The sequence below is a fragment of the Onychostruthus taczanowskii genome, unplaced genomic scaffold (assembly GCF_017590055.1).
Source record: "Onychostruthus taczanowskii isolate IOZ18803 unplaced genomic scaffold, ASM1759005v1 scaffold82, whole genome shotgun sequence".
Taxonomy (NCBI): Eukaryota; Metazoa; Chordata; class Aves; order Passeriformes; family Passeridae; genus Onychostruthus; species Onychostruthus taczanowskii.
The window spans coordinates 4,705,876-4,732,678 of NW_024506112.1; the positions used below are offsets into that span (position 1 = coordinate 4,705,876).

Genomic DNA, 26,803 nt, shown 5'->3' on the forward strand with positions numbered 1-26,803 from the left:
TTTGGCCTTTCTAAAGTCAATCAGGTTCTGTTAAGGTCACTAGAGGCATACCTTACCCTTAGATCTTACTCTTAGAACTAGGATACAAAGCTATGAGAGATTCATCAAAACAATATATTCCCCTGGAAGTACAGATCCCATTAGAGTCTAATGCTTACTAATATGCAAGCTTTGGTTGAATTTAACTTAGTCTCTCAGTCATGTTCTCCTGTTCTCATATTTGCAAAATTGTGCTGTTGCAGACAGAGCTGAACTGCATACATGTGAACTTAATTTTATTTGTTTGGGAATGGGGCTAAAATGTAAAACAGCTTAATAGACTTGGGGCTCATTAGATGTTCATTATAAATACATCTTTATAATCAAATCTCACATAATTGTGTTACCGTTGAATTAATACACTCGTAATGGAAAACATGGTACCTTTCTGCTTCAATAAGTAAAGGAGCCTGTTACATTTTGGTAAGTCAAACATAAATGCTGCAGGTCAGAGACAACTGAAACAAAGATTTATTCCATTAGTTTATTCTGGGTAATCCCTACAACATTTTTGTGGCTAAGGTGCAACTATGCTTTTGGACTGAGACATACACATGTCTTCAAATTCTTCTTCCTCTACAAATCAAAAAAAGTGAGAGATTCCCAAAAGTCTCACAATAGTTATACCTAGGGTTTGTTAGTGGAATCTGGTTTGCTTTCCTGTAGTAAGAATACCATGTCCCAAAGTAGGAGAACATTGTCCAGCATTGCCCTTCTAGCAACGTGAAGTGTTTAGGAATAAACGTCTGCTGATGTGTGCAGTGAACTTATGAGGCTTGAGGCCGTGGAGACAGTCTTGGCATTCCTCTGTGAACAACCATTGAAGTTCAGGTCCCTTGGAGCCGCTCTTTTCTTATGGCTGGCGTGCACGCTGTCTCCATCGTTGGTGTCGAACACCACCGTCATGCTGGAGTCCATCCTGGACACAGCATAGAGGCTGCTCTGCCGTGTGGGGTGGAACCTGGCTGCCTTCAGCTCCAGCTCGTCGTAGCTGGACACCTCAATGAAGGGGCACCAGCGGAAGGCTCGCTTGAAGCCGGCTCGGAACCTAGGAGGAAAGCAGCCTGGTGAAAGCCTGTGCCTGTGAGAGCCAGCCCCAGGCCTTCATCTGAAAATACACAGTGCTGCCAGGATACTGACTTAGCCAATTATCCTGCCCCTAGGCCTGGGTGTGCTGAAGTCAGTGGGAGTTTACTTTGCTGATGTCAGAGTAAGGCAGAAAAGATAGTGGTAACAACTCCTTTCAGTTTCTGATTTTCTATATGCTGTCCCTGCATTTTAACAATGGTATTTTCCTTGTAATGAATTTCCTTTTGTCTTTGGACTGTGAAAAGTAAACAAACACCAACTTTCACAGAACTGTCTTCACAGACATTGTTTTGATTTGACCTCTAATGAGATCTGCACCTATGTTTTCATCTTCTCTCAGCAAGAAACTTTGTAACTTTCTTTTCTCTAAAATGCCATCCCAGTTTCCAAATTTCAATATCCCTTCTGTGTTTCTCTCTAACAGAGATGCTTATATGGGAATGATGTAGCAAATAATAGTTTTTCATGTAAAAGATTTGGAAAATAATTTTTTAATCATCAAGAGGATCCTAGAAAGATGAAATCAGAATATGAGCAACATACAAACAGGCATTTTGAGGCTTTAGAGCATTAGTGTTAGTGTTTGCAGTACTCATACAGAGGCATGTAGGAGTATTGCAAACACTTTCACCGTAAAGACCAATGTTACATATTGTGTTTATGCATTTCCAGAATCAAAGTTTAATATATTAGAAAAGCAATTCTCTATGTATCTGTGTATAACTGCAAAAAGAACACCTTTTCACCTAAACCTGAAGTTTATCTGACTTTCTCACTTGTCTTGATTCTCTTGTTTTGTTTTAACCATTAGCTCCATTGTTTATCTTGTCTGTAAGTTTTTTTGAGCAGTGGTTAAGCTACCACAGTGATGACTGCAGGTAAAAATTCAGATCAAGTGTTCAGTTCAAGTTAACGAATCTCGCAGAAGTGAGATCCTTCCTCAAATTTTAAAGTTTGCATTGTCATCATGGAATTCACACAGGATGGCACCCAAGCAGGTAGGTTGCTGTTAATCATTCTCTGTTTACATGCAGTCCATATTTTGGAAAAATACTGAAAGAACCTCTGATGGAAATGGATTTAGAGACAGGCATTGTAAAACCAAAGCATCTTTAAACTGTATTACTTTTCTTGGCACCTTCCATCCTCTTTCTAATTCAGGGCATGTTTTTTCTTCATCTTGAAATAATGCTCTCTTTATCTAGATATGTGATATCCTAATTAGCCTGGAAGATGAGGCTGGGGATGGATGTTCTAACTCTGTCTGATACTAGATCCAGCAGAGGCACAAATTGGTCTGACTCCCAGCAACAAGCTCTATTTTCCTCCTTAATGAAAAGGAAGCAGACATTCTGGTATCTTCATTTCAATATGGAACTTAATTATAAGAAAACTGTCACCAGGACTTCATTCTTGCATCATATTCTGAATAAGGTGACCTTTAGTATGTCTCAAAATATTAACTTTTCTTTGGCTGTATTGTTTAATCCAGACATTTAATTTTTCAGTTTGCAAGTGTCAACATAAGCCACATCAGAGATATTATTATTTTATAAATACTTTTGTAACTATGCCATAAAAAGTTTTTGAAGAAAATGGGATTGGTTTAGAAGTTTTATGATAGTAATTGAAAAAAAAAAAAAGAGGTCTCATTCTTCCTGCCTTTCATTTTGCAGACGCTGGACACGTACTGAAATCTGGTTTCTGATGAAATCAATGGAATATTTGCTATTCGACTTAGTTTTGTTCTGGCATGCTAAAACTTTACCTTGTCTTTAAACAGTTGTAAAGGATGAAAAGCTCATCAGAAGGCAGAAGGCTCTATGAATTTAGTCATTACCTCATCTTTTTAGAAGATCATGAATGTTAATTGTCACAAGTTATCCTCATCAAGAAGGATGTTGCCAGTGTTTTTACACCCATAAAAACTCGTTAGGATTTGTTCACTTCATTTTTTATTAGGTTTCTTTTGACAGGTACTGCATGATCTTTAGTGGGGGTTTAGAAATACTTTGCAATATTGTTATAAATTTTGACAGTAATTAAACTTTGCACTGGCTGCTAAGTCAAAAGAGGTTTAAAATAATATTTAAGATTACTTATTCAATACTGATTTGTACTGAGTTTGTGAAGTAATTAACTGTTCCTGGTATTCTTTATTCAATAATGCTAGAAGAAAAACTGATGAATAAGATGGGCAGGATGATGTTTGTGTAGATCCTGGTTCTATAAATTGAAATGAAAGACTTGAGTCCATTCTGCAATGCAGTAGTCTCAGACTAGCAAGTATCTGTAAAATGTCACCAAACTCAACAGGTGCAGTGCCTTTGAAATTCAGAGCATAATGTGTTGCTGTCAAACAATACTGTAATTGAGTATTAAGTAATGGGAATATAAACATTTGTATAATGTTTATCAACCTGTTGCAGATCTTGAGATGCAGTAGAAATCTAATGCTGAGATCTACTGAACACAGTAAATCACATTTTGTATTGCATTCTTCCAGCAAAACAAAATTGGGGCTGCAATTAGTGAACATACAGCTTTCACTCTATATCACTAATTACCATCTTCTTTATTTTTATATTTTGCAAACCAAAACCATTAAACTGCTATAGATTTTTTTTAAATTTTGAAGGTGCTCATGGGAAGGACTGGTTTCTGAAAACTGAATTTTGCTCTCAAATTTTATTTACTGGAAGTCTGCCTTTTGTTTTTGGGGATCCTTTTCAAGTAAAAACCTAAAGAAAGAGGTCGTGTGGATTTTTGCATTTTGTTTTTTCCCACTATCTGGAAGCTATGTAAGTGAAAATTATTTTCCATTTAAGCAGTTTATGTTCTTGGTGAATTTATGCACCTCGTTTCATAACCAGCTCTTACCTCTTATTAAGACAGCAGTAGATAATGGGATTGTACATTGTAGAGCTCATGGCAAGCCAAAAGCTGGCTAAATAGATTTGCTGAATGTATTTCCACCGATTTAATTGTTGATAGATCCCAGTAACTATGAAGTAAATGTGGTAGGGCAGCCAGCAGACGGCAAATGTCAGCACAACCACAATCATCATTTTTACCACCTGAAAGAAGTAATAATGATATTTAGCCTTTTTAATTTGGACTAGCATTTCAAAATCCGTTAATAATTTTCTTGTAATTAATTTTTAAAGTTAGTAAAAGGAAAGCTGAATATGCTTTTATATAGTTTTTCCTTTTACTCTGACTCAATTATTTTCTTCTTGACTGAAGATCCTCTTTTTCCTAAGAAAAATAGCAAGAAAACCTTTCCTGACTTTATTTGTATTGATTTTTGCAAGTAATGTATTTGCTTACTTGTATCTGGTTATCTAAAATATAATTTATTTTCTGTACATCTAAGCATGGCATAATGTTACAGGGTGTTTTATTTGGACACCTCACTTTGGCCTTTACTGACCTTGGTGTTTATTTTTATTGTGGTCTGCAAGTCTATTTCTTGTCCCCAGTTTTTAGATGTGATTTGAATAACACTAGGTTGCAGGAAATGAACAACTGCAGCATCCTGTTTAATTTCAGAGCCTAACAATTCCCTTGGCTGGTGATTCTTATTTGTTGTTTTCTGCAGGCATCGCATCTGTTAGCTACCATAGTTTCCAGAAAGTACAAATGAAGAGGAGCTCTGCTTTGTGCTCCAATCTTGTGAAGAAAGCTTGCAACTCATGTCAAATTTTCATTCCCATCTTTCTCTTTTCAACTATGTTAAATAGTAGTCCAGCTACCATTTTCAGCACAGTATGTCGCATGTTTACACCACAGGCATAGCTGAAATGAAACTAAATGTGATAGTTCCATGCTGGGAAGTCTCTTGTTCATTTGTACTTGTGAATACTGAGGAATAACAGGGATCTCTGTCAACAGTTCCTTTGTTTTCTCTGTACCAAGTGCCATTTCATACTCCTTATAGTTTTACCAGGAGAAAAATCCAAAGAGCTGAAATTTGCCATACTTACATGTCTTTGGTTAAATGTTTTTATAAAATTCCAACTAATATAAATAAATAATTTTACATATAAATGGCATCCTCCTTAACTTGCATTACATCTTCCTATGGGAAACACCAAGTAATTTTTCATTTAATATCTGGCACCAATTAACAATCTTTCCTGCTGGATGGGACTGCAATGTGCAAGATTTTGCTTATAAGAATACTTATTGTTGCTGATATATATGCACTGATCATCACTTAAAGGCAAAAAAAGAGGCATCTGGCTGCATACGAAACATTAATAGTTGATTCTTCTGAATCACTTTTCATCAGTTAACTATAAATCATCCTGTGATCAGGAAGATCATTGTTATAAAGGAGGGCAACACACCAAAACATAGGATCACTTTTACCTTTCACATGTATGTCTGTGTCTACATCTAGGCATATATAGAAGTTTATGGGACTATATATGTGATTTTTGGGGTGGGGGGGGAAGGTTATGATTTTATGTGAACAGAAATTTCTGGACTAAACTATGTATGTGAAGTAATGCATAAAAATATGTTGTCAAATCAGTCTATCATTAAATGACATTGCTATTTCACTGCTCTTGACATAACTTCCATTATTCTGCTGGGAACTTAGATCTCTGTCTTGCACACATTGTATGGATAGAAGCCTTAATTCTGTAGTTTTACCATGGTACTTAAGCTCCCTGTCACTGATTTACAGGTGCCCTTTGCTTGTTGTTGTGTTTTTATAGATCTGTCGGGAATGATAAGTGTTACCTCAGCACCTTTCAGGACTTCTGTAAGTTCAGAACACTTGAGAGTCTTAATTATTTGCCTTGATATTTAATTAGCAAGCCTTGCAGTACCAGCTGTGCATGTGAAATTGTTCCTAGAATTAGTCAACACTGGAATATCATAAGTACTGAATGAAAGGATTTTTGTGTCCAAATTTTCATAGTGTAAAGAGGTAAATCTGTATTTACAGTGTACATTTCATCTGTGCAGTGTTTGAGAACCAAAACAGTAGAGCTTCCCAGCAGCAAATGTAGCTTAATCTGGTTGAGCACTGTGTCACTCATGCCCCAGAGATGCTAGAAATCACAGAAAGAGTCCAGATTGCCTGTTTGGCATACTCAATTGTATTAATTTTTTCCAAAAGAAAGTTGTTTGTCTTTTTTCTGACATCCAAATGCTCATTGTTTAATTTTCTGTGATATATTGAAGGGCAAGGCAAGCAGTGCTTCCAGAGTTTACTTAAAGGTCTCCTAAAGTTGATAAACATTCACAAGCTGTACAAAAAAAATTGCTTTTAGATTTCAGCTGCTGCAAAAATTAACCTTGAAGGAATGAAGTTTCAGTTTAAATTGCTATTAAATACAACATTTGGTTTTCTTCAAGGGACCAGAAATCCCAAACTAATTTTTCCCGGCAAAGAAAATTCACAATTTTTCTTGTCACACTTTCAGGCAATTCAATTCTAATTTTGAATGTTTTAACTTTTTTAAAGTTTTGAAATGAAAAATGCCAAATCATCCCAAGAGAATTGCGTCTTTCCCTGCCAGGTTACTCTTTTGTTTAAAACAAAATACTCATAATTTAAAAGAATGAGATTCATATAAGGTTTTCTTGTTGCTGTTTCTGTCTAGAAATCCATGATTAAATATTAAATCATCCTCCATAAAACAGACATTTCTGAATCAAATAGTCAAACTAGACAACAAGCTACAGATGATTTTAGGTGGACATTAGTGTTTCATTTCATTTGTGAAGTAACGAGTCACTTGAATGACAGACAGTGAAGCACATTACATTCTTAATCATTCAGGTTTGCCTGTCATTTTAAGTGTTTATATAGTGCAGTGCACTTATTGACATATTTCCTAGGAGAAGCTGAGTGAGATGATGCAAGTCCGTGTGGTGTAAATTTGTTGGAAACAGAAGACAATTAAGGTTAAATTTGAAGTCAAATGCAGAAATTGTGAGAGGAATCAAAAAGACCTAGTCTATTCTTATTTCATCATCTAAGAATGACCATGTGTTGGCAGAAATGGTAGGGAAAAAAGAATCAGGAGAATGAGGGAGATTATTCCCAATGTCCTTTTCCCTTTCAGAGAGAGGCACACACTGCAAGGCCATACCTTGCAGTTTATAGCTGCAGTTCTTTTCTGTAATGTTGGGCTTTCCAATATAAAGGTTCATTTCTTGATTATATCAATAACTATGAACAGAAAGTGACTTCAAGGTCTCTAAACCCAGGGCATCTTGAGTTTACTTGGAATATATTCTGATGAACAAGTGCCTGTAAACCAACAGAGAAAGTAAATTAAACAGGCCCAATATGAATTTACCACAAAGACTTGTTTGTCTTTTCCCAGTACACTGTGATGTTTCATTAAGAAACCCCAGTGACACTTTACAGGTCTAACTGCAGAATATAAAAGAGAGCTTCAGTGTTGGGGTTGTTTTTTGACTACTTAAACCTGTGACTGAAAAAAAAAAAGAAAAAGCTCTTTTTAATAGGTCTGTTCTGTTTCACTTTTTGAGATATTACTATTTTTCAGTTGTTTTTCCTTCTGTTCTGAGTTGCACGGAATTCATTCGAAGGGTTTTCTCTTGTGCACTAGGAAACATTTCTAAAGCAAGAAAATGACCGAATTCAGTTGCTTAGCTTAAAATCTAGCTCTGTACCTGCCACCATTTCACCATGGAGCTTTCCAAAACGTGAATTGCAGTCAAAATCTTTTATCCCAGTGGCACCATTTCCCCCTGGTGTTCTGTTCAATCTCTCTGTGTGTATTGTGGGCAGCATGACTGGAGGAAAGAGGGTTTTTTCTGTTCTAGGCAATACTTTTGTTAAATGAGTTGTACTAAGTCTCCCAGGTGTGCAACCTTCATGCAAGTCTTGAGGCAAGATTTGTAAATGGAAAATCAAAGTATCTATTTTATACATTGATTTTCATCAACCAGTTCTGCTGATACTAATTCACTGCCTATGTCTAAGAAAAACTATGTCTAAAAAACAAAGTTAATTTATGTGCTTTGTAGCTTTTTCCTTTAAATCCTTTCTGTCTAAGAAGCATTCTTTCATTAATGGATGTAATGAGAAGAAAAATGTATTTAAAAGAGCAAAACTCATGTAAATTCATTGGAATTAGAGTTTGCAAATTTGCCCTTGCTGTGAAACACTTGGAACAGTAAAAGTGAAAAGGAAGTAACAGATTCTGCTATACTTAGAAAAACCAGCAAGTACATTTATTTTTCCATCCTGTTTTTATTTTGCATGAAGAATAACTAGAAGAGTCCTCTGATTTCAGATGTAGCATAGAGAGCAGCTCTTGAAAGATTGGGAATAACATACACTTTTCTGAGAGACTCAGTTGCTGCTGGAGGGATTTAGCAATTCACATTGCAAGGCATTGATTTGCCAGCAATACCTAAGACTTGGACCAGGCAATCATTTCTTTTTCAATCTTCTCTGCAGCTCCTTATTGTCTTTCTAAGTCATCTTTGATACTGCTGCTTCTACAAGTACAGGAATTTGGCTTTTGGTTTCATTTGCACTTACATCACAGGGATCAATTTATTGCTTTCAGAACTTTTACTCCTGGGTGTTATGCAGATATAAAAGAGAAGCAAATGATTTAAGAACCCATGGAGTGTAACAATGTCTTTGTTTACCCTCTCCTGGATGTTAGTTATTCATGAATACAGCTTAAACACAGTTCACCGATAATCCCTGGAGTCATAACTTTGGCCCTGTGCTCTTTTGGGACAAGTAAAATGCCACACTAACATTTCACAAAGTGTTTCTCCCAGCATGTTAGGATGCAGCCAGTAAATCCACTTCCCAATCCTGGGAACATATATGGCATTTATGCATGAAGCACCAGAGAAAAAAGAACACCAATATGCCTTTGCTTCTCCACAGTGCTTATTTGGAATAAACTGTCTCTCTTCTGTAAGAAAGTTAGGATTCAAAGGTAATTCTACTGGCAGTAGTACAGAGAGGAACTGACTTCTGAGGTACCAAGAACTTTGACTCACTCAGGGATTTTCTGTGCTCTTTCAGGAAAGGATGGATTCTTAATAGCTGAAGGAGATGCACGTTTAGGAGGAGAAAGTATGAGAACACTTGGAAGTCTTTCAGCCAGGTAAGGTATTTGCCAGTTCCAGTGCTCCAGATGTTTTAGTCTTCTGACTTACGTTTTCCATCTGTTTTTCTCAGTTACTTGAAATAAAGAAACTGTTTTTAATTTCAGTTTGCATAATCCCTTGTTGCAAACATAATTCATAATAATTTATTTTTCATTAAGCTCTAAAGTTAAAAAATATATTCTCTTCTAATGTAAAGTAGTTTTTAATTACTTTGCTTTCTTCCAAATTCCCCAATGTGGGACTCCCCTCAAACCAAAGCAATTCTGACATTTTTCATGAGTGGTCTTAGCTTTGCAAAAAGGGGGTAAATATTTTGCTCAGAGTTTTATTTTCCTTCAGAGTGTGTGACTTTACAAGCATCTGATTGGTGGCAAGAAGAAAAAGTTTCCACAAGTTTCTTACTTTATCTAAGAAGAAATGTCTAAATTTCTCACAAGACATTGCTGGATGTTAGGCAGTATGCTAATGTCTGCTGCTCAACCTAAGAGTTTTTTCTCTAAGCTAGACAACAAGTAAAGGTAGGTGGCCTTGTATCATTGTCTTGGTCTTAAGCATTGAGTGGCATAAGAAGTTTATGTTCTTTAGAAAACGACTCTGATTGGATGTTGTGAGATTGTCATTGTTGAGCATGATTATCCACCTGAGATCTAGGTCTGGAAAAAAAGTGGAAAAGCTGATCTAGTGGTTTTGTGCTTAAGATTCATACCACCACTTATTTTACAGTACTTTCCTTCTTTATTGGGAATGGATGATGGGGCATAATTCATTTCCATGCCTCCAACCAAATGTGAGATTTGGTGTGGGGGGAAATAAAATAATAATATAATTTTTTTTTTTTTCTTGCTAATAGGGGTAGTTAATTCTGAAGTCCACTTTGACACAATTCTTGAAAATTTTCTTTAATCCCCATTGTAGGCTCAATGTTTAAATTTTCCATATAAGACTTCTAAAGGAATGGCACTCGTGAATGTTCTCTTTTGAAAATTAATCTTATATATTGGACACTGCAATAACCAAATAATGCTATGATGAATTATGCCAATGAATTATGCAAAAGTTGCATATCATCCTACCTGTGTTTTACTTTATGTGGGCTCCTTATAATGAAATCTGTCCTTCTGAACCCAAAATGAGATGGGTACCTTTTGTTATCATCAGAATAGGAGAGCACAGACTCTTATTTCATATGGAAAGACTACTTTTTGAATTGTTTTATTTCCATCTTATTCACCTAGGGGAATTAAATAAGTGATTTAAATAATTAGAAGCCATTTGAATGTTTACCATATTTCTCTAGAATTTGGGCACAAGAAAATAATGAGAAGTAAAGCAAATTGTTTACTACATAGTTTGAAAAACCTCTTTTTCTTCTCTTTTCTGTTGATAAGAACTATGAATTATTCCTGAACTATACTTGTTTAAATTGCATGGCAAAATTCTGTTAGAAAAAAAGCACAGTTAAAGCTGTTTTTTAGTCATCATCATAATTATGCAGTAGTAATAGCATCTTCCCTTTCAAAGTCTGAAGAAAAAAACTTTTATTACCACCTAAGAAAAAGGGCAAAAAATTTTATTATTGTTCCTCAGTCTACATTAGTTTAAACTGACTTCAACAAAACTGTTAATGTCAATGATGTTGAGATTTATATTTTGAATTTCATGCACCTAGTTTATTTTTGTCATTCTTCAAATGACTGTAAAAGGTCGTGAATTTATTAGGAGAAGTAGACTTGTAACTCACATACAGAATATTTTGGAAATACTTGGTCAATAAAAAGTGGTACATGCTCTGGTCAATTGGCAAGTATCAGGAGTGTCATTATCCTGACAGCATCTGCTTTCATACGGACAAGCATTGCTTCAAGTGTTAAAGTATCCACATGACTTGGCCATAATGGTCAACACATTGGTCATTATTGTGCTGGTTTGATACTCCTGTGGTATCCTAATTTGTGGAATAAAGTATAAGCTGACCCATGCCAGGTTGGCTGAAACTGTTTCCTAGGAAACCTGCTTTAAAACCTGGGGAAATAAATTACTTCTCTCCACCCCCGAAAATGAGTAATGAAATAAAGGTGCTTTGAATAAGTTGCAGTACAGAAACTTCTAAAGAATTAAATTCTTGAGTTAAAGAATTAGATTTGTTAGGAGGAGGCATTAATAGACATAACATAGACACCCCTCTATGTAGGTGTGTAGATTTCTGCTTTAACTCAGAAAAAACCTGTGCTGAAGTTATGTTTTGCTTTGACGTGAATAGCATCCTGTAATGAATGCAAAAGTGTGTGGGTGTAATACTGGAACTGCAGTTCTGCTCTGCTGAATATACAGGTCTTGGCTCTGCAGCCCTCCAAAATGAGTGATCCACATCGGATTTCCTGGGCTTTTCACCACACAAATGCTTGGCAGTATTCTGGAAAGCTCAGCAGACTGAAAACTCATGCTAAAATTAATTTGTTCATAACTTCCCTACAGGGACTCATTGAGGAAGGGCCTTCTTATTCATCTTATTTCTCTGTGTGTGTATATACATATATACACATATGTGTTTTTATGCACCCATGCACACACAGGACTATTCATGTGGTCATAATTTAGGATATGGAATGGGATGACTTTGACTGCAGATTAGATGACACAACAAAAGACCTTTTGAAGTTTCCAAGGTTTGTTTGTATGCTAGTGAAAAAATTTACATATGACTTAAGAACACACTTTGTCCTGAATGTCAGATTTTAAGGTTATTGGTCTGGAGGGTCAGGTCCCAAACTTGAACTTGAGGAGAACTGCACAGAGGAAGTTAATTTGTCTGAAAAACCCAACTCCATAGTTTGAAACATAAAGATCATAATCTCCATTATGAAAATATGAATGTTGAAAAAGAGACACTTGGCTTTAATTTGTCTTTCTTGTAGGTATCTTAGTTTTATTATTAACAAACGTATATTTGAATTCAGCAATGCATTTGAAAACATGCTGAGCTCACTAACATTGGAGCGAAGCACTGTTGAAATTTTTTGTCTGTTAACCTAGTGTTACTTCCTTTCTTAAATATATGAGGCACTAGTAATCAGAAATTTTTGCCCTAGGACTGTGACTAGACTTTATATTTCACACAAATTTTCTGCCAATAGTAGTGGTAAATATAAAAATAACAAGGAGAAACATCACAGCAACTGTAAGTGCACAATTCTGAGCCTAATCACTGACCATGCAGAACCAGTCTGTTGAATCTGCCCCTGACCTGGAGGTGTTGCCAGCTGTTCTATACAAAAGTACTGACCAGAAAACTTTATTAGTATATATGTAAACTGGCAAAGCTTATGCACAGTATAAAGCCAATTTTAGTATTTACTCTGCTTTTACTTCTCTGTGATTGCTTCTTGAAGCATGGATGATGGGTGTGGAAAGATGTGTTTGTTCACAGTTCATAGCTGAGTTTTAGGTCCTTGAGGCAATGAATGGAAGCTGGTACTGCTGCTGAGTGTTCTGTAGCTATTTGGAGATAGAGAGCAGAGAAGAGCAGCTTCCAATAATTTCGTTATATTTCACTGTATTAGTCATGTTCAAAGAATGATCAGGAGGACGTCTGACTTTATATTTCCCTTTAATAGGAAATCTTGTTGAAAATTATGGGTAGATCATTAAAAAGAGAAAAAATCTTGAAAAGGAGAACAGGTGAACCCTTTTTTCCCCTGAAGTTCTAAGACTATAAAACAGCTCTGTAAAAAATATTTTGGGTTTAACATACAATGACAGAAATTCCCCTGTACCTTATGCCCCAGATTTTCCCTAGCAATTTCTAATAAAATAGAGATCATGATTCACAACATTAATAATTACTTTGCTCAGTCCCTACATTTTCAGTAGGTTTTCAGTCCATATACTTGCTAATATAAAGAGTTTAACAGAACTTTTTGAAACTTTAAACCAAAGATTATTGGTTATTCTGCCTCATTCTTCTGGGAAAAAAGGTGCCTCTTTGTGTGTATGTGTTTAGGGAGGCAGTCATACATTTTAATTCATGTGATGATTGTGCAAGAACTTAATGGTAAATGAAAAAGCCCAAACTAGACTTTCCTGTCAGTATTCTCTATTCTTGAGGAGATTTTTGATAACTATGGGAATGTATTACTGATCAAAATAGTAACAGATATCTTATTCTCCTAGTATTTTCACCAGAAAGATACTCACCAGAAAGATATGATATTCTGACCCTCATTACCCTTTCAAGTTTTTCTTAAACTTAGAGAAAATAAGCTTAAAGATAAGTCCTATTCTGCAAACTTTTGGCTGTAATAGCAATTACTTGGAAGTAGAGCCTTGGACTATAGTGTTAATAGCAATCTGGTGAGTCTGGCAGGGTATTTGTCTTTATGGTTAGGGAACAACGGCTCAAAATGTTAGTGGAACACTAACATCTGCAGTTGGATCCAATAACCTTCTTAATGGCCAGTCCTGGCTCACACATGCAGAGCCATGAAGAAGAGCAGCAGGCAGGGAAAGCATCTGTGCTCTGTAGGAAGCATACACATCATGGCACTTCTCCTTGTGTAACTAGCTCTATCTACATGGTTACAAACCCAGTTTTAGACATGCGTAGCCCTTTGTGAAGTCAGGCTTAGCTTCATTAGGATTGGGTTGCATCTACCAATCTATTGCATCTATTAACAAGACTATTTCATACTTCCCATGAATAGTCAGAGTTAAGGATATCATAGTAAGAGGTGCCCTGAAGCAGAATGAGAGGAAACCTATCTTTAGTTATTAATGTTTGTACGTAATTTTACCTGTTACATTTCACTACTGAGCATGATTAGGGAAACACTTTCCACTGGAAAGGTAATTGAGAGAAAAAAAATTATTAGAAAGTATTTAATACTAATCTCCCTCCAATTTGGGATATATTCTCTAAGTATCAGTCTTGAGATCTCCCTCATTTGATGTATTTACTGAGAAGTTTTGTACAGCAAAATAAAGGCGTGTCAGATAAGTTTGATGACAAGGCACTTCTGAGCAACACTGCTGCTGCAGAAGCAAGAAAGAACTGGGATGTGGAAGAGCTGTGGAAGCAGAAATGAAGTTTCATTGTGCTGGTCATAAACTTTGTATGGTAGCAGTAGTGATTGGGTCCCTATGGGATGGTGGCAGTGGCAGATATCACAGAGCAGACAGGAACTGCTGGACTGGTACGGTGCTAGCTTTGATGGGTTGTTTTACACTGTACTTCCATAGGTATGATCATACTCAGCAAAATTCTGGGGTTTGCTCAATTAAGGACTAATAAAATTATCTGCTGGGAATTTGTTTGCCTGTTGTGAACAAAAGAGGAAGAGGCAGATGTTATTGACTCATTATAGTAAGACCAGGTCATCCATTTCATGAAAGGAAAAACTGAGATATTGGGTGTTCCAGATGAGGCATTCTCAATGTGCAGGACCATGGTGACACTACATTGGTGTCATTCCTTGTCTGGTTTTGGTCATTTGTTGCATAAAGGTGTTATATAAAAGATCAGAAGCACTTGTTTCATTTATGTAACAAACGTAAACAAAGACTGAGAGAAGAAGTGGACATAAAAACATTTATAGAGGCGACACCAGTGAGGGATGTTAAGTAATTAATTAAGCTAATTGAAAGTAATGACATAGAGCTGTCTATAAAGAAATTTAGCCTGGCAAACTGAACTCTAGGATTGGTGAGATTTTTTTAGAAGATGAAGGTTTAAGATTATATCAGAGGAATTCTCTAAGAGTTGTTTGTGGTGACAGGCCTGAGGGCTGATTCCTGTTCTGTTTTCATTTAATATTTTGCTGTTGAAAGACACAAACTGACACTCAGTGAACAAGTGGAGAAAACACTGGACACAGTTCAACATCTTCCAGTGTCTGGCAAGCAAGGGATGAGTTTGTTTTCTGAAGAGCCTTTAAAACCATCTGAGAATTCCTTCTTCCTGTTTCCTTTTTCTTTATGTTAAGCAAGAAATGTGACATTGTCAAACACAAAATTGATATGAAAATCTTCAAAAATATTTCATTTTGAGAGTAGCTTCAGAAAATCTGATTTATATGACTGTGTGATTATAACCTTGGAGGAGACTGACTTAAAAGTATGAAATCATAAAATCAGATTAATCACTTCAGAAACTTTTTGGTCACTTTGTATTTTGCTTAGGGGAAACACAGTGTATGAACATAAGCTGCCACTTTGGTATTTTGTTACACCTTCGGTTGCCTGAGGAATTAATCAGGGACATTTCTTTGTAAGGACTTCAATCATTAAAGCATCTCTGTTTCTATTGATTGTTGGCTGATAACAGAGCAGTGGAGTGCACAGAAGTGGTGCTAGCTGGCGTAAGTTGTCCTTCAACCTCATATTACAAAGTATTTTTTCTTTTTGAATGTGCTGAACAATGGTTGCTAAATTTGTGAATGTGGCTGCACTGAAGTACACCTGTGGCTTTCAATCACAGCTTTGGCTGGCAAGGTGCTCACAATGCATCAGCATTTTGGATAAATGATAATTTAACTGTAGCTGTATGAAATTTCAGCTAGTCAAGCGATACAGCCACCCACACAAGCCATAGTGCTATGACTGTTAGATCAGTGAGATCACCTCTTCTTAAAATAGTGTTTATTTCTCCAGCTTAATCTTCTATGTTAGCTCTTTTTTAGTATTTATTTAGTCTGTTTTGCACTTTGTTTTTATTGTCGCTCTCTGCAAAGTCAAAGAGAAGACTCATTTATGGAAGATGTATATTGATGGACCAAAAGATTATACAGACCCCTATTTTTGGCAGGGGATACACAGTATTCATAGCAAACTGAGCTTCTGCATCTCAATACCCCACAACAAGATGGGTATGGGTAGGTTGTTTCACATATCACTCCCAGAAATGTAAGATCATCTCAGGGGAAGAGGTGTGTGAGGAAGGTGCTCTGACACCACCATGGCAGTCATTTCTGTCCGGGTGCACAAGCACAAACAAATCTTCAAGGTGGAAACACTTGTGCCCCATGAATAAATAAATGGTGAGGAAGTCATGGTGGCAATGTAAGTTCTCTTCAGCAGACTGCTGCTGCGTGGCAGGTTTGGGTGGTCTGTAGCCCTACACTGTATGTAGGGTGAGGATGCCTCCAGTGTGTTCTAGGATTTGGTTCTCTTTGCACACCTAAACGTGTCTAGTGAATATTTTTACATATGTGCAGCCTTGGCAAACCATTGCATGAAAAAAGACCATAAAGTTCTGTGTTTCTTACTGTCTGACTTTTAAAAACTAGTCACAGGTGATGATTCAGTGTATATAATGGCATCAGCTGTCAAGATTGGGCTTTCCCTTGAAATCTATAGTACAAATTTATGTACAGTAGTTGATTGGGGGGGGGTTAATTGAATTTAGGATAATTGAGTTCTATTTACTTGCTGCTGCATTAAACTTCTATTCCCTTTTGTCATTTTGAAAATGGCATGTAATATGTAAGTTAGCGGAGATTGCAGTGCTGGTTCTCATGCTGTTATAAGCAAGATGGATTGCTTAAATAACTGATTTTAAATAACTGACTGAAGATCATAAACTTACCATGTCTTTATGCAGTCCCATGAGGAAGCAATTACTTTCCAACCTTGAAGAAGTCTGAGCAAACATGTAGGATAGAAATGAAGTTTCAAGACGGTGTAGGAAGTCACATGCAAGACAAACCCTTGCATCCAGAGTGTCAAAACATTTTTTTTTCACATGGCTGGATGTAAACTTTCACAAAAGGTTTTATGAATGGAGCAATATATAACCTTAGACTGTCTGTCTAGGCTTAATGGTTGCTTGTTAACTAGAAGGATCTCTGATTTCAGAGTTAATTATTGGCTATCATCTGGTCTGTGAGTTCATAGTGTAATATTTTCATCACCTATTTATTTTAAATAAATTTTATATTATGAGGAGAGTCTTGTTTTTTCAAATCTGTGTCAGCTCATAATTAATTCAGTATTTCAAGAGTTTTGATGCTGTACTGCAATGTTTTAGGCTTTGAGTCTCTTGCTTTTTTTTTCTTTTCCTTTTCTCTTGCTTTTTTTTTTTCATTTTCATTTTCTCTCTTCCCTTCCTTTTTTTCCCTTTCCTTTTCTTCTTACCCTCTCTCTTTTTCCTGCCTCTTCTCCACAATAAATTGCTCCATAGAGAAACAATGCATTTCCTATTTTTTTGGTCTGACCTGGTTGGCTACCTTTTAATGCCTGCAAAAGTAACATTATTTCTAACTAGTGCTTCTCTTTGTAAAGTGTGGTATTATATATATATAAATGTGTTTTCATGTAATTTGTTCATATGTGATAAAGAAATAAAAAAGGAAAACCTGCATTTTTAGTGGCACTGAAAGCCAGTGAGAAGTCAGTAGTATTTTTATAGCTGCACTGCTATGTAAAAACTGGAGCATAAAGACATAGGACAGTTCCTTCTGAATCAGACAGTTGCCCATCTATCCTACTGTTCTGTCTCAGAGGCAGTGGGAGATGCTGTTTATCCCATGAACCTGGCCATTTTCCATCTTCTGTTTTACTGTCCCAGCACCCAAAATTGTATTAAAGAGGAGTGCATCTCTGATTCATCCTTTCAGTATCTACTTGGACATTAGTGAGAATTTTTGGACATCAGAAAGCCTTTCTTCACTGAAGGGGTTGTCAGCCATTGGAAAAGGCTGCCCAGGGAAGTGGTGGAATCACTATATCTGAAAGTGTTCAAGAAATGAATGGACATGGCACTTAGTGTTGTGGTCTGATTGATAGTGGAGACCAGTGAAAGGTTGGACTCACTGATCTTGGAGGTCTTTTCCAACCTTTTCCAACTCTATGATTAATGAATTTATTGTTTGTTAATTTTTAAAAACCTTTCTGAATCCTCTGAGATCATCTGGCAGGAGAACATCTCAGATGCCCTTTTACAGACTTCTAAATTACCCTTTCTTAAAGTGCTCTCTCTTCTACCAACCTTGTGCTGCTCTCCTATTAATTCTTGCATTTCAGGATTTGGTGACTAACAGTTCTTCAGTCACTTTATCCACTACCTTTGTGTTTCCCTAAATGCTGATGTCTTGTCCATTAGTCTCCTGGTTTCCAAACTAAAAAGTGCAGGCCATTTTAATCACTTCATAAATCCTTTGATCATTTTTAGCTGCTCTTCCTTGGACTTTCTCTAAATCTATGAAAAGGAGAGGGAAGAAAAAGAGAAAAAAACAGAGAAGTATGTGTGAAGTGTTCATACAGGAGTTCTCACAGAGGCTGTGAGAAGCAAGCATATGGGTCTTTTTTTCTCATTTTATACTCAAATTTGAGAAAAAAAATATATTGAAACAATGTGGCTTTTAATCAATCTTCATTACTAAAATAAGTTGAGATGACACCTCAAGCTGTGTTAGGAGAAGCAGAAAATACAGACAGAAGCATAAGTGTGGAGGAATGAAAATACTGAAAAAGATGCCTGGTGACATATTATCACAAAGTAAGAGTCATAAGTAGAAGGAACAGTAAAGGAAATACAAAACTTAAGAAGAACATTTTCTGCTCCTCTGTATTCTTCCCATTGTGTCCAGCAATAGCATCTTCTGATAAGATAAATGTTCTTTTTCCAGCAAACAGTTGTATCAGAACTGTATCTCTTGATAAAAACAATACTAACTGATTTTACTTGCAGTACATGATTATTCCTTCTTATGGTTTAAGTAAAGCTGAAAGAATGATTGGCGCTTGTTAGATGGCAAAAGCAGGGTGTGGAGACAACATCTGAGAGCAAGTATTTGCAGTGGATATAAAGAACATTTTGACTTAGCAAATCTTATAGTAATATTATGTGACACTTGTATAAACTTGTTATGTGTGACATCATTGAGACTGTAATTCCCTATTATGAAAATGGGAATTGCAGGAGAATAAATGATGTTCAGCAGAACATCAATCAGTCTCATGCCTGGAGCTTTAAGAAGAAGGGATAATGGCAGCAAAGCCCCTGCGTGTAGGGAAGTTGAGAAGTTCAAAAGACTGATACCAGGCAGATTTAAATGGGTCAGTCCCTGTGATATCTGAGCTGTGTGTCAAAAAAAAAAAAAAAAAAAAGAAAGAAAGCAGAAGTAGTTTTGTAGTTTCATCCAGCCTTGAATTTCTAAATATTTTGTCTTTGTCCTTACAGATGCTAAACATGACTTTGTGTTGTCCAACGTACAGTGTGCAGGGTGAAATTCTTTGAATCCTTTGTCCCTTAATGTTGCTTTCAGGAGGATTCAGGACTGTATTCCCCAATCATATATATGAAGGGACGAGACTATTTGTTGAACTTGTAACAACTTTCTCAAGCTTCAAATCTTTTGTTGACAAGCATTGTTTCTTTTGAAGGTCTTACATGAACTGTTTACTACCTTAATATTAAATACCATTTCAAGCAACCCTAATCAGACACCTTTGTGCTGTAACATTGCCTGATATGAAACATAGTCAGCTGTTTTATATTTCTTCTTCATTATAAGTGCACAGATTTTGAATATGCCTTGATACCTATATACTAAATAGCAAGAAAAACAGATTATTTCTTTGTCTGAAAAGGGCAAAGCACTAGTTCTGTTATCAGAGGCAAGTTGAGTTATGGCTTTATTTGGATTCCAGTCTCTTAGTTCCTCTCCATGAATAACCAATTATGATTCATCTTTCCAAATACCAGTTATTTCATAAATCCTGCTGGAGAGCACAGCAGTGTAGCTGAAGTGCTGTCATGGAGCTCTACCCATAAAGTCACTGATGCAGTTATAATATATCTGTACATAATTTAATTCCCTTGTTGCATGTCTTGAAGGTATGCATCCCTGTACTCTCACATTTAAAATCCTTTAATTAAGGATGCTCTTCCTTGTCTCTTGTATATATTTAGAATTCCAAACAGGTGCTGTTGTTAAAGTATTCAAGGGATTTAATTAGGCTGTCTGTTTCATATAGTAAAAGCCAGATTTGGTCTTCAGAGACCTCTTGTTTCTATGTCACAAGATGATTATTTTACTCAGCCATTATGATAACAGGTCCTGAAGTTCTGGCACGTCCTGGTTCTGCAATAATTTAATAATTTCCCTTCCACATTTGGTTTTGCAAGGTATGTCTGTTACAGAAAGTGATTTCTGCAGTGTCCTAAAAGAAATGAAAATGTTAGTGTTCTCCAGAATTTGCAGGAGATCTCATGTTGTCTCAGGACCCAATATGCCCCACTCTGCTGTTGCTGCAGCCCAGTAGCATGTTCCACTGTTCAAACATACAGCATCAGGAAGCAAACTGAGCAACTGAAAATGTGCTCATAATTGTGAATTAGAAGTTTGTAATAGGGTACCATTTTTTGAAGTCTGAAAGGTTAAATACATTTCAGTATTAAAAAATGTGTCAGAAATAAAAAAGCAGAAGGCCCCCTTAGTAAATAAGGAAATTTAGGTTAAGAAAAAGAATGTTGTAGGAAAGAAACCTTCATTGCACTGCAACATTAGGAAAACTGGAGATAGTCAAATACTCAGTTCATAAGCAATCCCAAGTCTAGTTAGTTTAAGCAATACCTACAGTGAAAGAGATTGAACAAAAATATCTGGGAAAATTTGTTTGCATTTCTCACAAAAAAAGTTATTGTTGAAAAAACTAATTAATTTATTACAAGTTTATTTATTACAAGCAGGCTGATCAGTGCTTATCTAAAATATGCATGGACCTTAATCACCTGAGAGTTACAGCAAGATTCACTTTTGTTTCAGTAGGATGAGAATCTTACCTAACAAGAGCCCATTGTTCACAAGTCAGTATCTTAACTCTGTGCTGGCTAATCTTTTTGCCTTAGCTTCCACATAACAGACACAGTGTGTGCTGCTATGTGTGGAGTAAGAAGTTAAATCCCAAATGTTTCCTTTATTTAATGACAAACAAGTTATGGAAAGAATAGCCAGTGAACAGAGAAGACAACTTGTCAAACTTAATCAAATTTTGTATTGAAGCTGATATCTCATTACTGCTATTTCAAGTGATTTGGTGTTTCTGAAAGAATTTACTGTGATATGTTGCAACACAATTGCAGATGATTTTATAAGCATTCAATTAGTGGGATTTACTGGAACAGTACCTTTCTCTTAGCTTTGAGCTGCTCATGATATTTATTGGATGTGTCGCCTGGTATTTCTCCTCCCCAGAGGGTAATTCCCACCATGGAATAAGTGATGCCCATGACAAGCAGTGGGAAGCAGTAGACCAGCACAATCACGATAACGTGATATCTGCAATGAAAAGATATTAAGGTGGTAAGTGCTTTCAGAGGGCTGCTAGAAGTAAGACTGCTATTTCAGCACAAAACATGTTTTATATTACTGGCTAGTTCTTGGTGTTTTCACTGTTATTTTGGAAGTCTTGAATTGCACTGCAAATTTATGTGCATTTTAATGCATGTGCTTTGTGGGGTGTCTAATGCTGAACCTGTACTAGTATATGTTGACTCTATAGTTATCGTGATTAGTGACTGCAGAATAAAGTGTCCATAACTAGCTGAGTTGATTTAATTGCACAGCCAAGTATCATGAGGGCAAGCTAGGCATTTGGAGCTCTAGTTCGGACTAAATAAATAAAATAGTTTGGACTAAATAAATGAAAGAGGAAAATAAGTATTTTAGTGATATATTGGTGCAAAGATCCTGATAAGAGTCCTGTCACCCATTGTTCTTCATATGGCAGATCTGTTGCACATAGGCAACACAGATCTGCAGCCTGTGTGCTGATGTCAGCACTGGGAAAACAAAGATCATTTATTTTGCCTCCTCTTAGTTCCTGGTTAAATGCCAACTTCAGATAAAATCCTAGTGAATGATAAGTGAAGAATCCCCAGCTGTCACTGAGTGTGACCTTCCTGCCCTAAAGAGAAATGTCTGTGTATGGCTCCTAAAGTGATAAAAATTATACGTGACTAGAATGTCTTTCACTTGCCTCAAAAAGAGCAAAAGGTCAAATTTGATTCTAGATGGTTACACAGACTTTCAGCCTTGAACACAATGTTTTTCTTAAATGTCAGCAATGACATGAAAGGACAGATGCCTAAGTAGCCACTTATTCCTAATTCTACTGGAGGGACAAACAGGATGTATTTAATTTAATTGACTGATATTCTCACTTTCAGAAAGTGGAACCAGTTACAGGTTATCCAGTTTTCTCTTTTGGACTAATATCTGACATAAGTAATTGTGATAGTGTAACAGAGTGTAGTGGCAAAATCCAGCCTTCCCATTAAGAGGTCTAAAGAAAAAAGCCTGGTTAGGGCCATCTCATTCTCTACAATTACCTGAAAGAGATTTTAGTAAGGTGGATGTTTTTCCTCTTCTCCCTAGTTACAAGAGAAGAAATACCTTCAGGCTGTGCCAGGGAATGTTTTGACTGAATACTAGGAAAATTTTATTCATGAGAAGGGTTGTTGAGCATAGGTACAGGCTGCCCAGAGGAGCAGTTGATTCACCATAGATTCATTCACCAGAGATTTTGCCAACTCCATTGCAAGTCTAAACACCACCACGCACAAGTTTAAAAGAACAAAAGCTTACGTAAAATGCTGTTTTGGACCACCTGGCCATGCTACATAGCAAAGAGTTCTCCCAGGCATCACCTTGGTTATGGAGTATAGGCACTGGGGAAAAGCCAACAGGAATGCCAAAATCCATATGCTCCCAATGACCACCTTGGTAGCAGTTGCAGAGAGCCTAGGTTTCAAGGGATCAATAATGGCCATATATCTGTAAAAGAAAGCAAAAACCTCTGTGTAAGAACTCTTCAGAGATTTGCATGTATCTAGAATCAGACAAGCTTTGAATAAAAGAGAAGGATAAAAGTGGAGACATTTGTCTTCCTGCAGTTCTGATGTCACTGTACTCTTTGTGTGATTCAGCTCCAGTGAAGGCAGTGCTGGAAGAAGAAGCAGGTTCATTGGATATTATTTTGCAGACATGGGACACCCAGTTAATCATATATATATCAGTAGAGAAACTATTTTGCTAAGAGTTAGACTATTCTGTTGCTGTAGAGCCTGATTGAAAAGCAACAATGCAGCTGGATCCTTTGTTACTCTGCTAGGTCATAAAACATTTATTTCTTATACAAAAATTTACAGCCAAGCTGTCAGGTTTGTTAGTCATCTGTCCCAAAGCTACAGGAACCTGATAAGTCCACGTGCATTTATTTCAGTAGAGATAGACTGACTTCACACTGTCTGCCAAAGAACATCAGAGCAAGTGATTCATGCAGAGACTGAGAGAGGAGCCGGTTTAGAACTGGTAAAAGCACTAAGGGAAATAGATGCATAAAGCAAGAAAACATCTCATTTGCCTTCTCAGTTCCCATGCTCCCAGGAAGGATAGCGTTCTTTGTGCTGCCCCATAATTGTATTGGCAATTCACGTATGCTGATAACCTTAGAAGAACATGCAAAAAAAGAATCAAAATGTTTAAGTAATTTCAGTGTAAAAGCTTAGGAAAAAAAAGAATTTTTGAGAAAAAGCATCTAGACAGACAGTAATAGAAAAACAAGTCTTGTTTTCTGTTTTTGATCTGTTACAGATGAAAGGAACAAGGGAGACACAAAATTTGTAGAAATCATTTTTTTGGTGAATATATTGTGTTTGCTGCAATTGAATGACTCATTTCAAATGAAGGAAGGAGTGATATATTTTAATTGTTACAGAACACATCTAGGTTCTTGGCAGACTTGTCCAAGATTTTTAGGTGTGGCCATTAGCCATGAGATAATAACAATAATATTTTTAAGATAATGTTCCTGATAAAAATTTGTGCAAGAATCTTCTGCATCCACATTTACCTGCTGTGGTACATAAATTTCATTCAGCATGGTAATATTTTTTTGGAAATTTTGTATTTGACAGATGAGTAATTACAGAACAGATATTTGTTTTAGCAAAGCTAACTCTGTTTATAGTTAATGATAAAATATGTGATAAATCCAACATTGGTCATAATAGTGCTGTGCCTTTTCTAGTAGACATAACTGCCCTAATATCTTAAAACATCTAAGTGCTGTCAGAAACAGGGAGTGATTTAAAACAGCTTCAGTTCTGAATCATCAATTTCCATATCTGGAATTTCAAGCTTGTAAATTTTTTGGTTTTACTGCACTTTCTCCATAGGGTAACAGTTAGTTCCCCTCTCTTTCACTTGCCTTTTGGTTTTTTATTTCAGCTAAACTGGTGCTTTTAGTATTACATAATATGAGACAATTTTGAGTGCTGGGTGGATGTCTTCTGTGTCTTGAGAAGAGCAGTTGGATTGTTGCCCTCTAGCTCTTTTCTCTGCTGAAGAGTAAGTATCACTTGGTCAAGAAGTCAGGTTTGTAGTCATGAGCCCTGTCTTTCAAATTGAGCTGGCTTTTGTGTGGACTGCCAAGCACTGTCCAAATATTTGAAGATCTTTACTTGTAGTAAGTGATAAGCTGTAAACAAATAATGATTTTCACATGCTTGTGAGACTCTTAAGGCATCTCCTTCTAGCCTGGAATGATTCCTTTGAATTGCTACTTTTCTTCAGATTGCACATTACTATTATTTTATGTGCTATTGTCAGATTTCTATTACAGTCACATTATTATTATTCCCAGTTATATTAATCTCACTCCCAACAGATACCAACAGTAGTTCTTGTTGCCTAAGAGAAAATTTGGTTGTTTTATCTCCCCGTCTGCCCTTTAAAGGCATGGATTGTTTGGGTGAAGTGACTCATACAGCTGTACTGATGGAAATTTTAACAACAGGCTGAGTAACATAAGTCAAAGGATAAGGATCAGATGAAAAGCATGCTATTTATCTTTAGAGTTCAAATTTGAGTGATAAGCCAACAGCCTAGCTATTGCACAAGATTGATTACAAATATGTAGCTGGCATTCATTCTAACAAGCAAAATGGAAAGGAAGTAGGGGAACTTTGACTATTCCCTCAATAATATCTTTGTGCTGGATAGATTTAGTGGAGAGTATTGACAGTTCTGTTACAGAGCCTTTGATAACAAATCTAAGTTATTCTACTTTACCAGTACACTAATAATTACAGTGTGTTCCCTAAGTGTAAGTTCTCTAAGTGGCTTTTCTTAGAAACAAAATTGCTTAATTAACATAGTGAGATATTGCTTTATAACTGCAATTATTACATTCACTCAGATTTGTCATACATCTTTGGTAGCATTTTCTTAGAGAAACCATCATTGCCACAAGTATGTAAAGTAGAAAACGTGGAATGAGCCTTCATTGAAGGTCCAAAACTACCTCCACATTTGAACAGAATCTGGATGTTATCTATGTAGCCAGAAGAAGCCTTGAAAAGAACTGAGTTCTTCTTGCAGTGTTAGCTGTAATTGGCAAAGGAGGTACACATGCTCCTGCTTATTATTTTGTTTGCTGTGTTATCTTGCCATTGCAGGTATCTAAGGGTAGTTTGTCTATCTCTGAAGTAGTGGTAGCTAAATTTTCCGTTTGCTCTTGCTTTTGATCTTTCTCCATTCAGCAAGGGTGCTTCCCCAGGAATGAAAGCTCCTGCTAGCACAGGCTAGAGGTTCCATGCTTAGGTGTTGCTCAGAAAATCAGTGAGGTAAGGAGCCTAAGGATAGGATAATGGGAATGTATGATGAGGATATTGCCCCTGTATATTATGATTCCCCATGGCTGACAAGTGTCTGTCATATTTCATGGTGTAGCTCTGTCATTATGGCTATTTTTTTTTGCTCTGTATGATATCCTTACATATACGAAGGATGGCAAAATGCCAGTTACAAGGGGGAAGAGTAGACATGCTGTCTGAATTGCGCTGTGAATGGTGCTGAACATGGTGTAGAAATAAAAGAAATGTTTGAATAGGCCAGGAGTGAAAGGGAGAATTATGAGATATAGGATCTAGCAAAAGAACTGAGGCTAGGGAGCAGTTTGTTGAATGAAAAAAAAATAGAAGTGAAATGAGAAAAATGAGAAACTAATAGAAGAAGCAAAGAAAGGAGAATTGTAGAATAACAGCATATAGAAATTGTGTTGAGAGAAGAGAGAATAAGAAAGGAAACTGGGGGTAATGTAAGAGCAAAAGACATGACAAAAATCAGCTCTACCATAGCAGAGATTCCAAGGTAAGTAGAAGTGGTATAAAACCAGAACATTTTGGCAGTGTGGCTATGTGGTGGCAAGCCCTTCTGCCTCTGCAGGTGTATGGGAGAGAGCTCCCAGAGAGTTTTTCTTTCTGTAATCGGCCAACCATAAGCAATGTGCAAGGGGGAACAGCAGGACTTCTTGGGTGCTCTGATGTCATCTGTCTTACAGACTGTTCTGCTATTCCACAGTTCTTTCACGTGGTCTGAGCTTCATAATAGAATCACAGAATAAGCTGAATTAGAAGTGACTCATGAGGGCCATTGAGTCCAACTCCTGCCCGTGCACAGGACCATCCCCAAGAATCACACAGTGGGCCTGAGAGCGCTATCCAACTGAGACAGGCTGTGCTGTGCCCACTTCGCTGGGGAGCCTG

The 26,803-nt window shown here is 36.6% G+C and overlaps 1 protein-coding gene across 1 annotated transcript in view; it reads right to left on the reverse strand.

The window, feature by feature from the left end:
* Window positions 1-771: 771 nt before the first annotated feature.
* TACR3 (tachykinin receptor 3) overlaps window positions 772-26,803 on the reverse strand; it is a 35,808-nt gene continuing 9,776 nt past the window's right edge. The window contains exons 2-5 of the mRNA XM_041424529.1: window positions 22,842-23,030; window positions 21,383-21,533; window positions 4,009-4,205; window positions 772-1,087 (exon numbers count right to left, since the gene is read on the reverse strand). Coding sequence (XP_041280463.1) covers window positions 772-1,087; window positions 4,009-4,205; window positions 21,383-21,533; window positions 22,842-23,030 — 853 coding nt within the window. The remainder of the gene's footprint in view (window positions 1,088-4,008; window positions 4,206-21,382; window positions 21,534-22,841; window positions 23,031-26,803) is intronic.